General features: G+C 38.8%; 1 protein-coding gene across 2 annotated transcripts in view; it reads left to right on the plus strand.

The window, feature by feature from the left end:
- The window catches only part of LOC108549365 (protein couch potato), a 182,339-nt gene that overhangs the window by 154,174 nt on the left and 14,913 nt on the right, over window positions 1-13,252 (plus strand). For both annotated transcript variants that reach the window (XM_017902718.1, XM_017902719.1), the window contains exons 6-7: window positions 4,459-4,592; window positions 11,582-11,790. In XM_017902718.1, the coding sequence (XP_017758207.1) occupies window positions 4,459-4,592; window positions 11,582-11,790 (343 nt within the window). The remainder of the gene's footprint in view (window positions 1-4,458; window positions 4,593-11,581; window positions 11,791-13,252) is intronic.

Genomic DNA, 13,252 nt, shown 5'->3' on the forward strand with positions numbered 1-13,252 from the left:
AATTCTGAGTGGCTTGGTAGCTCTGGTGTTAAATCGTCTAAAAATGGCGTTTCGCAAAATTCTTGATCGATCTTGTTCCTTCCCTATTTTTCCGCCAACGTGGCATTTTACCTGAAAGAAAGCGAATAATTGCGAAGTTGGATGCTGCATCGTCGCAGCAAGGTAGATATCCTGCTCGCGACCCGGCATTTCTGCAACGTTGTTCGAAAAGAGCGCGGTTGTTGCGCAACCGTTGCCACTCCGTGCAATCTTTGTGGAATAATTGCTGGTTCGTGACGTATCGCCGGTCACGAGGAACAAATGGCTCCGTGGAAGCCGCTTTGCGCCGATTTGCATTGATTTTGCCACGGGACGGCTAGACGGCCGCCTCCTCGGCCTCATCGCGAGCACAATGCCGCGTGCAAGTGTCGAGCACTTCCGGTCCGCCTAGGGAGAAGAAGAGCGCTCAAAGGGGAACCGAATGATTCCGTGGCGAACCATCAACTCGCCCTGCGAGTCAAACGTGTCGTTCGAGAACCTTTGCATTTCTTCATTTTTCTTTCCTCTTTTCTTGCGCAGAGTCTTCGCGTAAGTTTTATACCGCAGTTTGTTGTTTCCTGTCTCATGGCTTTCCGATGAAACGACACACGTATTATTTTCTGATGTAGCTCTGAAGAGAGTTGTCTGTTCTTTTCTTTAGAATTTTTGCAGAACACGAAATTTCTGCAACGTTGAATTTTTAATCTTCGAATTTCTATAGTTAATTGGAAAATTGGGTTTGAGATTTCTTGTGACGTAAAATTTGTATAATGTAGGATCTCTAGAAATATAGAGGGTCCTACTGTGTTTTTGTGTTTAATTGGAAAATTGGGTTTGCAATTTCGCGTGACGTAAAATTTCTATGACGCAGGATCTCTAGAGATTTAGAGAACCTTCGTGTATTTTTGTATTTTATCGGAAAGCTGAATTTGGAATTTTATATGACGCGAAATTTCTATAGTATAGAATCTTTGAAATTATAGAGAATCCTATTGTATTTTTGTATCTAATTGGAAAACAGAATTTGGGATTTCGTGTGACGTGAAATTTCTATGACACAGGATCCCTAGAGATATAGGGGATTCTGCTGTGTTTCTGTATTTAATTGGAAAGCAGGGTTCGGAATTTCCTGTGACGTAATAATATAGGATCCCCCAAGTTGTAGGGGATACAATTGTATTTTTTGATACAATTGGAAAACAGGATTTAAAATAGAGTCAATGGGGATTCGAGGAATTAGTGTTACGGATTATTCGTGGAAGTTGCGACGTCAGATGATGGAACCGATGTTAGGTGGTTTTTCAAGGAGAAATGTCTGAGAGAAGATTGGGGAGGTATTAGGGTGAGTGGCTAGTTTAGTCCTGGAAAGTTTCTGCAAATATTCTATCATATAGCATTCGGGATTTTTAAAAAATCAGTGATAGAAAAGAAAATTTGATATTTTTTAGTTTCTTCGTCATAAAAGAATAAAACTTATGCTTATGGAAAAATATTTTTAGCGAAATGTGGAACTTAAAATGTACCAACAAAGACACGTAAACGAAGTATTTTCGCAAAATGGGAGTAAGATGAATCGTTTTTTGTGATTTTCGCATCGCATCCACGCGCACGAAACTTTGATAAGCATCCAACAAAATGGCGCTGTCAAAACCTTCGAAAATTTAAAAGCTGAAATCGTTGCAGATATTGCGTCTTCGAATATTTAATATGAAATATACAGGGTGATTCACAAATCTCAGCTACTTCATGTTAAGTAAATCAAAAGTACAATAATTAGAAATATACCTCGATAATTTTCGATTCTTAAATATAAGTATCATATTAATAACGTGATATTCTTTAAGAAAAAAATTTGCATAAAAATTCCAATTGTCGAAACTTTGATTTTCGTACTGTATTTATTTAACCCTTTGCACTCGACGACTTTTGGCTAGAGAAGAGTAGAAATTCAAAGATTCTTTACTAAAAAGCTAACGATACTTTTTTGAGCAGTAAATAAAGAATTGTATAATAATAAAATTGTAGAATTATTTTATTTCAATATCTCGCACACTGTTACATTGCATTAAATTTGATATATTAATTAACCCATTTGCATCATGGCTCTACTTAAGGTGCCGTGTTCAGGCATCAACGACATTCAACTGACGACTAGCCCGTATCACCGCGTGCGTATCAGCATCTACTCATAATGGCAGTTAAAAGGATTTTCACAACAAAAGTAAAACTTGTTAAGAATATAATGAACCGATGTAGATGAAATGCTCACAAAAGGGATTAAACGTGATCTGTGGCATATGAAGAATATTCAGCAATTGATAATGGAGAAAGTCAGCTCGCGGATTATTCTGCGCTCGGTGATAGGTGACAGTCATAACTCGCGGAATATTCCGCGCTCGGTGATAGGTGACAGTCGTAGCTCGCGGAATATTCCGCGCTCGGTGATAGGTGACAGTCGTGGCTCGCGGAATATTCCGTGTTTGGATGCAAATGGGTTAATATCGATTTTCCAAATTTTATGAAATGGTGACTGAAGCTCACCTCTCGAGTGCAAAGGGTTAACACGTTTTTCGTGTTTGAAAGCGATGCAGATAAATAGAACACTCTGTATAATGCCATTCTTCGAAGACATTGAACAGAACTTGACGAGTGGCATTCGATATATACCTAATCACTCTTTTTAAAATATTTTCCGTCTCGTAATTCTAAGATATTCATACTTTTTTCCCTTCTGTCATTATGTTCGATGACTGTACCGTGTCATTAAATAGTTTTTCTATAAATAATCTTGCTATTCACAGTGGTGTAGGAACTTACGATAAAATAAGACAAAAAAAATAGATATAATGACAGCGAGGAACATAATCGATATATTCGAGTATAAGATTTCATCGAGTAAAGTGGTCAATGCAATTTCTTCTGTTTATTTTCCTTTCTTTTCTTTTTTAATCGAAACGCAGTCATAATCGATCATACTCCACTACATACTCGATCGTATTGTGTCGCGTTGTCGATTACGTACGTGTGTGTGTACAAGAATGTTTCGATTCGCTACAATTGTTTCGCGGTAATGGTTAATGGTAACTCATCACTTTCCGTTCCATTATTCGTTGACACGATTGTGGAATAACGTGTCTGTCAGAGGAATTGAAAATTTACGAGACAAAAGATTTCTGAAATTCACAGACGTTTCGAAGAATTGCTCGATACCTTTGGATTTATTGGAACAATTGATAATATCGTTTAATTAGTGCAATTAATTGGGTTAATAAATCGAACGTTTGAAGTGACGAAATTATTTTAGGATCATTGGAATGTGTGTAAAATTAGCGTATTACAGGTATATCCTATCGCAGCAGCATGATTGATCTGTTTAGTCGGAACACACCTTGAACTTAATTTGTTCAGTATTCAGAACAAGCATATTCCACTCTTAGTCAGCGTAGGCCTCTATTAAAACGATAAAAACAGATCAATAGAAACGTGAAAACCACTTTACTCGAGAATAAATTACGCACTGAGAGAAATCGCTTTTGCTATCACGAACGACCATAAAAGACATAACTATACTACTTAATTATCCATCACTTCCTCCGAATTTTTTCAAATTCCGATCAAATCATAAGGTATATCTGTCGAATTTATTAATTTCAGTTTCCATGAATGCATTCAGCAATCTAATCTGATATTAGATTTTCTCACGCAAATTTTCCCATTAATTTGCATAATATTAAACAGAGTGCAGATGTAACATTTTTATCGGAGCTCAGAAAATAAATTTTCCTAATTCTTTTTCTCTTTATTATCCACGATTAATATATCCTTGATACATAAAAATTCGGATGACTGTTCTTCTATATAAAATAAATCAGTTTTTATACTCAAATGATCCATTTAACAATCTAACCTTTAATTTAAGCCTTTGCACTCGAGAAACGACTCTCAATCGCCATTTAATCAGATTCTATAGGTCGATATTAATTAATATACATGAAATTTCAAATTACCCAGCGATACATGAAATGTCTAATAATATGTTTTCTTATTTACCGTTTTAATAATATCGTCGACTTTATGGCAGACAGTCTTCGAATTACTGTTTTTCTGTCACGAAAAAATCGCCGAGTGCAAAGGGTTAAAACAGAAAATTAAATTATATTCCAAAAAGTACACGATACAAGTTCCTACACTATGTCATAAAGCAAAAAGAAGTATAACGAATAGAGTATTGTTCAGTTTTATCATACACGATACGAAGTTCCTACGCCAGGTGAGAAAAAGGTAAAAAGAAAATAGAGAAACGAAAGAAGCATGCACTGAGAATGGAAGAAAGTATGTCTATTTGTACGATACACGAATAACCAAGCTACATCTATCATTCGAGACAAAACCGATCGTTAGCCCGTAAGACATCACCTGTAACCGTTTGTTCTATTGCAGACCTAGGGAGCCCATTCTTCCCTGGTGGTCCTGAATTGTGGCACCATCCACTGGCATACTCGACCGCTGGCGAATTACCCGGCACGCTGCAACACGCGACGCTGGTGCATCCGGCGTTACATCCTCAGGTCCCCGTACGTTCCTATCTTTGACTATCTGCAGACAAAGCTCTGGAGCCGCCGACGAGCGCCCCGATGCACGTTAGTGATACATGATCGTTATACTCGATTACTATACGATACATCTAGCAGGTAGACACGCACGTAGAGAAGAACGCCGGGACCCGACGTTCATGGCTCGATCTGCTTCGAACAACGGGGTAACGTGTTCGAATACGGTTCCTCTTCAGCCTCGCACATTCTTTGCTCGAGGACATATACTCGAACCGGGCTTTCAATTCGACTGTTCGAATACCGTCGAGCAGATTTGCTTCCTTCCGGCGGAAGTGCGTTGTCTATCACTGCACGTAGAGTTTTTCCTTTTTCTTTTATATTTTTTTTCTTTTTTTCTTTATTTTCTGTGTAGTTTGTGTGTGTTAATTGCTTATTTCAATTCGACTGCACGGACATTTTTCAATGGTCGATACACGGGTATCGTTTGGTTCCTCGTTGTGGTGTCGTAAATTGTTTGAAGCGAGGAACATGTAGGGACGTGTAGTGATTATGGTTTGGTATTGGCATTCCGGTGAATTGGCTCGGGGATAGTGGTTTTTTTTTTTTTTTTTATTTCATGTCGATGAAATGTGAAGTGCAGAGTGTGGTATAAAAATGGATGAAATTTGGGAACAAGCATGTTTCAACCCTCTGCCGTTAGAATTTACATGCGAAAAATTGCGCGTTGGGAAAGTATTTAGTTTTGGGTAATCGGTGTGTATTTATTGCATTCGCGATAAGGTTGTACGAAATTTTGGAATTTTGCGGAAATTTTGTTCCGTGATAAGTGTCGAACATCGTTGTGTCGTTTGCAAGGGGTTAAACCAACCCTTTATTCCAGTCGAGAGTAAAATCGGTCCATCTAATTTCTATCGCGATATTCGGTTATAAAATTAAATTATCGCGAATAATTAATTTCCATTCTTCAAATTTTCCTTAACTATTAATTATCGTTGTAACAGCCAATGTAACGATCGATACTATTGATATTTACAAAATCAAAATATCGCGTGAATAATTAATTTTCTTGAATTATTAATTAGCAATATAATACCCAATGCAACGATTAATGCTAGTGATATTTATGAAATCAAAGTATCGCGTGAATAATTAATTTTGTTTAATTATTAATTATTAATGTCGTAACCAATGCAACGATCAGTGCCGATGATTTTTGTAAAATCAAAATATCGTATGAATAATTAATTTTCCTTCTTTAAATTTCCTTTAATTATTAATTATCAGTATAACAGCCAATGCAATGATCATTGATAATGACGTTTATGAAATCAGAATATCGCGTGAATAATCAATTTTCCTCTCCTTGAATTTTCTTTAATCCTTAATTATTGATTTAACAGCCAACGTAACGAACATTGATAATGACGTTTATAAAGTCGGAATATCGCGTAAATAATTAATTTTCCTTCCTTAAAATTTTCCCCAATTATTGATATACAAATTGTCGATCATTAACTATTAATATAACATGCAATTAAGCGATCATCGATAGGACCGGAGCGAAAAGAGCACGCGAGAGTCACGGCACAGCCGAGATAACGTTATTCGAGTAAATTACCCTGTAATTCGCGTAAACTCGTCGAAGGGGTGAAAAAATTTCCCGAAACTGAATTGTCTACTTAATAATGCACAGACCCATCGAAGAGAACTGTTGGAAAATCCCATCCAAGAGGCTCAAATTTCTTTTCTTCTTTTTCACACCGTAGAGACCTCGGCAAACCGTTCCTGCTATTCGACCGCGAGCGTGACGATATCGATTTCGAGACCCGAAAACTTTCCAACCCCGCGGAAGTTAATTACACCCGCGAGTTAATTATCGCGACTATTAAACCCGGCCGTAAATAAGAAGCAATTGTTTCTTCCCTTTTTTCCTCCGCCCTTTTTCCCTCGCGCTCCTCCGTCCTCTCGCTCGCATATCGTGAAATTTTCAGACCAGGCTCGTACCGTGTCCGCCAAGTTTCCCGACAAACAGCGAGAACGATGCTGGTACAACCGGGTACGAATTGGGGAAACAGCCAGCAGCTATTGATTTTTAATATCGCCTAGTTCTGTGCCAGGTTCACGCGGGTACCTATCACGCACCATCGCCAAACCGTATCGAGCACTTTCCTTCGCTGTCGTGTGACAACGCGTAAAAATGCCGTGGAACGAGAAATGTTGGGCTGATAAAATGAAAAATAGACAAGAAAAAAGCCAGTTCGGTGGGGAAATTTTTTTCCCAGCCGTGAAATAAAACTAAAAATTGAAAAGGAAGAGAGAAATTGGAAGCGAGGCTGCTGTATTCCGGTGTCGAAATAAATTAAAGGTCGCTGAAAACATTTTAATCGAGAAACAATTGTTTTCCACAGCCATTGTCGCGTCGTGACAATCTTTCTTTCGGTTTTATTTCTTCCTTTTTCCTCGTTTTTCGACTTGAGAATAGGCTGATTCCGCGTGTCGAGGTGCGTCAACAACCACGGAGTGTCTTGATCGATGAGGGACTACTTCGGCTGTCGTGCTTGCAGTCGAGTTCCAGTTTTACCTGGAGCCATCGGAATAACGCGATGTTCCAATCAAATAACGCGAAATTTTAACGATAAATAAAGTTACACAGAGGAAGCTGAAGTTTTATCTTTTATTCGAAATTTTTCTAAATTTTAGTACCGAGGTCCTCGATTCGAATAGAATTAATTTAACTCGAAAAGTGAGACGTCCATCGTGAAAGTGACCCAAGTCGAAAATTGCGAAGAAATAATTCCATTAATTCCGCTAATTTCGCGTTGCGTTCGTTAAAATAAGGTATAGCAATTTTTAACGAGGTGACAAGGGATCGAAAAATTCGTGGCTTAATATTGATTAATTTTTTCCAATTTACAACGTATCTAAAACCTTCTGAAATTTGTAATATTCCAAAGTGGAACGTGCACGACTTAGGCCACCTTCGTGTAGCAGCTAACAGGGAACCTCGGCCTAAAAATAGTTAAAAATTAAAGCATTCGCTGATGGAAAGCGTGCGCCATTTTATAATACACGCGGAGATATAAAAGAAATAGCTTAATGTACTAAACACGTGTATATCTTGGGTCACCATCGTATTTCTTTGCCTAATGGAAGCTTTATCTCTAGCATCGAAAGTGGGCCGTTATTGTCACACGGAAACACACACACAGACACCGTGGAACGTGCTCATTTGCGTATCTGGCATCACTCGGTCGACCAATCGCGAAATGATTGCGTGGAAAAAAGTTTCTCGATTAAATCATCATCGAATCATCCTATTTCCAAGCATTTCGCAATAATAGGACAATACGATGGTACTTTCTACAATTTTCAGAGTTTTTGAAGCTAACGCAATTTATGCGAATCGAATGTATCTCTTTTTTAATAACACGTCAAGATACTATCCGCAATTTCCAATTTTTCTGAAGAATTTTGTCGGTTTTTGTGAAAAATGGCAGAGAGGAAATAATGGCCCAGATTATATTTTATTTTTCGAGAATAGAAAGAGTGCTTACATATTTTTATACAACAATCAGGAAAATTGTCTATCATGTTAGACTGAGGAAAATAAATAAATAAAAATGATAGGTTTTTCCAATATTTTTATCAACTGGGTCTTAGAGTACAAATCTTACCTTCTAAAATTAAATTTGATTCGTAATCGTGCCATTTTTTCTTACCGAGATCTACCATTTTGAAGCTACCTTGGATACGTTCGAAATTATAGTGTTGCTTAAAATTGAATTCCAGTAAAATCAATCTGAATTAAAGAATCTGAAAACGCGATAGGACAGAGAAAAGATGTATTATTTTTAAAGAGACAGCGGTTCAAATCTGCTCATCTTTTCGTGGAATTAATAAGGGATCAAGTTAATGTTCGGTTTACAGACGGCAATTTTAAAAGAACAAATATCGACAGTTTATTCGATTCCTTAATACGGGAAAGAAGCTTCGAGTTTTTCCCTGAAACGGCCATTTCAGCCGCTTGTAAATACCACTATTTTCCTGCGCGGAAATAAAAATGTTCCAGGGAATCCACTTGACGTGATAATGAGGCGGAAGCCCGGCTAAATAGAGAATATTTCACTCGCCAACTTTGCATTCTGCTTTCAGAAGGGTTTCCATAGTGACTCGAGATTTCCCTAATTCCGCTGCTGTTCGCGACATCGTTGGAGAAAAATTAACGAATAAATAAACGAACAAATCTGTCGGGAAAATTCGCACGGGAAAAAAGACGTTCCCACGGATTATTTTCCGCGAATGAAAACGGAACTTGAACCTCGACGAGCGTCCGTTGAGAAATTTTCTTAGAAATCGGATTTTGCGAATTTACGCGAAAACTGAGTCTATTTAAAATTATTCGCGAATAAAAATACTTTCGCGCAATCGCGTTGTATTTCTCGCAACGCAACTTTTCCCTCCTCGAGAGTCGATTTTCGCGAGAAACCGTGAAAGAGGTATTTAAATTTGAATATTTACGTAAACTCCTATTCGACGTGGAAACTATTCGTCGTTATGTACGAGGGAAATAATTTCGCGTTGGACGAGTCTGAATAATTTTTCCTTCGTCGAGTGTCATTTTCGCGTGGCGAATATTTCTGCAAAAATCGTGTCCGAGGTTGAGGTTGCTCGAATTGCGAAAAAGGATACTTTCCGCGACTTCGATATCGGGATATTTTTCGGCCGTGAATAATCATTTCAGACTTGGATGCATATTTTTTGGCGCGAGAAGAAAAAGAAAAACGGCAGGCCGAGCCGTCGATTTTGCAATACCCGATGAAAGAAAACGCAGAAACCGTGCAATACAGGATTTCCGAGACAAGTAGCGCAATACGTAATTACACGGGCATTACGGTAACACAGCAATATGTTATAACGTGAAATTACGGATCGATTGCGCGACACGGTGAAGAATAATTCTCGTTCTGCCGTTCTCTCATTGAAATATCGCGTACTTCTCGTTGCTCTGTTAATACACATTTATAATAATCAATTAGAACGTAGCTCGGATAATTTGAATTTCAGACATACGTACAATTACGGTTTGCGAGAATAACGGAGTAAAATTACTATAATAATCAAAGATCTATAGTTTTTAACGAATCGAGGATACTATCTCCGTCGTTTCTCCGCTCGCAATGTCGCGAACGCTGGTCGGCTATTATTAAAGTACGTGCTTTAATAACAGAGTGATAATCCTCCAGATGAAATCAGCGTATCGTGAATTTAAATTACGCGTTGAAAAATATGCTAATAACGTATGAAAATTAAAACACCGATGTTGGATAAATCCGCGTTTAAATTAACGCTACCGTCGCTTAACTTATAATTCCCGGCTTAGAAATTAAACGAACTGAAATTGAAAAAATAATTAGCGGGACCGCGTTAATTTCTGAAAAATCGAGTCGCGATATCGTTTAATATTCAATAATGATAATTGAAGAAGAATAAAATCGTTGGTGATAATTAAGCTCCTTCCTGTCTAGCATAAACGAGTGTTCGATTAATTGTACACGTTAATGCACGCTCTAATGCACAACGTGTGCACGAGCGCACGATAATTAGTCTCGAAATTATAAACCGGCCATGCACTCGGCCGTTTCCGAATAAGAAGTTCCACGGCCGAGATTATTTCTCGTTGTTCGATCGTTAATCGCAAGCTGCTCCTTGTAATGTTGCCGCAAATTATGCTGCATTCGTATTTAACACGGTTCTTGCGTTAATTAATCCACGCTCCGTAACTCGGTCATGGACTCTAGTTTCAGTGGTACAGGCCTCGCGTTGTTTCGTCGATTAAATCTGAATTCTGCGTTAACCGCGGAGAATTAGGCGATCTTGATGTCACTTGGATAAGAATATTTCGTTAACGAGTCACGGATTTTTCTTCGATGGCATCAAACAGGGGAATTTCAGAGAAGAAATTTATTTGATTCAGTTTCTCTGAACGTTTTCACGAGTAGATAGTTCAGAATCAGACGAGAAACTCATATACGCGTGAGTATATGGGAGTTTAACCCCTTTCACGAGTACGCGTTTTAAGGCAGCCTTCCGTTAACTCACTAGCGCCACCACGCTCCGTAACTCCAATAAGCGTAAAGTAAATATCGCGTAAATCGTTGAATTATTTTTTAATTTTACCGGTATAATCTTGCAATTTTCCTCTTACTACAGTGTGTCACACTGTTTGCACGATGTTGTTGACACGAATTTTTCTCGTAAAAGGATTTACGTTTGAGATGCGAAAGGGATGAAAGATTTATTTGATTAATTTTCGTGGAGAATTTTGAGAGTTTGAAGAAGAAACGAAGATATATTTGGTTTATTTTTGTGGACATTTCAATTAGTTAATGGTTAAGAATGTTTCTATTATTGCTGAGGATATGAAAATGGGGAAATTGAAGATTCGAAGCTTCGGCAAAATCGAGTTACACGGTTATTCTTACATTCTTGAGAGTGTTAACTTTGATTAACCTTTCCTAATTGATTTAGACGTGACCCAAATTTGACTCGAACGCTATTCGGAGATCTGAGGCGGGAAATCGTCGTGCGAAATAATAGTACTTCGCCTGTAATCTAATCAAATTTCACAATTTCCAAAGAATTTTCATATCCTTCTAATAATAAAATCATCCTCGACGCTTTCGCAGCAAATAATGGCACTTGAATATTTCATCCCGGTTTCTTCCAAAATAACGACAATAAAATAATCGCAGATGTTACTAAATAGGAGATCCATAAATCAAAATAGCGAATTTCGGAATTTATATCATTTTAATTTCAATTTAATTCGTTAAATTTGCAAGAATACTAAGATAAACCTCTCGCACTGTGATTTAATTATGAAAAATTGTACGTTGAAGAAATATTTCACTTTATTTGCGAAAGTGTCAATCGACGAAGGCATTACGGATCAGTATCGAGGAATCTCGATCCGAGAATAACGCTGAAAAATCTGTATTTTTCTTTTCCAGGCGCCCATGTCTCTGCCGCATCCAACAACGCTGACGTCGATACACGCGACGCTGCCCCATTTCCTTCCGTCGCCGGCACTGGCATCGCCGGTTGGTTCACCCTCGTCCCAGCCGAACATAGCAGTGAGCAACGCGCCCTGTTCCACCCTGTTCGTGGCGAACCTTGGCCAATTCGTGTCTGAGCACGAGCTCAAGGATATCTTCAGCAGGTTAGAGAACGCGCCATCGGACCAGACGTCCTAGTCTCTTAGACCTTTGCAGAGATCGGACGCTGAATCCTTGCCCGGATACGCGTCGCCACGCGTCTCACAGCTCTCGACGTAGTCGGAGCTGGACGAACGCGTCTCTGCTATCTTTCCAGCGAACGAGCCCAGTTTTCTTGAGATTTCCGAGACCCCTGCTGCGAGGCAGACGCGCGCTGCACTCGCAGGAACAGCAAACAGACTCGAAGGACTCTAGAGGTAGCGGGTCAGGTCATGGTGCGCGTAGAATAGAGCTCGAGGAATCTAGACGAGGCTAGTTTTCGAATTATTAACGATTCGGTAGAGAGGGACGATATGGTGACGAAAGGCAACCTTCCGGGGTCGTTGTCTTTGCGAATTTTCGGGAATCGTGATTTAGGTTTACATTTTAGGGAAAGCTATGCAACGTTTCGCATCTCTTATTAGCTAGCTATGGTAAAAATTGGGACGAGAATTGTGAGTTTTCGACCACTTAAAGTTTGGAATGATTAAGATTATATGGAGGTGACTAATTTCTCAGTTAGTAAAATGTGTACTGGAATAGAGGGTAGTACAGTCGGTCGCAGAAGTATCTCACAACTCGATGCTGAAAGTGTAATTATTTTCTAAGCAAACTGTACTTTTCGTGCAGCGAAATAATAACTATTTCTCAGGTATATATTTCGAATATTTTCTCACGTGACCAACTGTACACGTTGCTATTTTCAATTGGGAGGAAGGTAGTCTCAGTGGTATAAGTATTCTTAGGCTGATTCAGTTTTGACGTGATCCAACGAATAATTCCACCCATCCATATAAGGTAACATCGAAATACGAACGATTTCGCGGGCATACCTCACGCGTGTCTAAAGTTTGCGTTTAAACGAATGGTCCTTCGAGTTTGATCAAGTAGAGCAACTTATCGCGGTAACGAGAACGAGAAGCGGCAATAGCTGGTGGAAGGTGTCTAGGTTAAAATAATGACTTCTCGAACAACTTCCTCCGAAAATGAAATCGGAAACGCGGCCCGCTAAAATTGACTCTGCCAGCCAACGCGCATGCGCTAATTGACAGCCGCGACTTTTATCGTGACACGCGTTACGCTCGTAAATTATGTGCCTCGGGAACGCGTGCTTTCGGGCAGATGGAATTAAATACCCGGCCACTCGAAATATAATCGTTCTCACGCAACACCATCGAGTGGGAAATTTCGGGGAAATTTCATAATTTCAAATAAATTCAATAGTCGTGTCAGAGAAAATGGATTAAAACAGCGTGGAGTGTCTTGCACAATTTTTTAATTCTCGCGAAATTTCAGCTTCGCGAGGTTCATTAATCGAAGCGAGGAACTTCACTTTCCAAATTTTTCCAAATTTCATGCCAAGTATTTAAAATAATCTTTTGCTTTCGTTTTTTGGAGTTTCAACTTGACAAATGAGAGGAGCGTCGT

This window comes from Eufriesea mexicana, unplaced genomic scaffold, assembly GCF_001483705.2.
Source record: "Eufriesea mexicana isolate 0111107269 unplaced genomic scaffold, ASM148370v2 scaffold1902, whole genome shotgun sequence".
Lineage (NCBI taxonomy): Eukaryota > Metazoa > Arthropoda > Insecta > Hymenoptera > Apidae > Eufriesea > Eufriesea mexicana.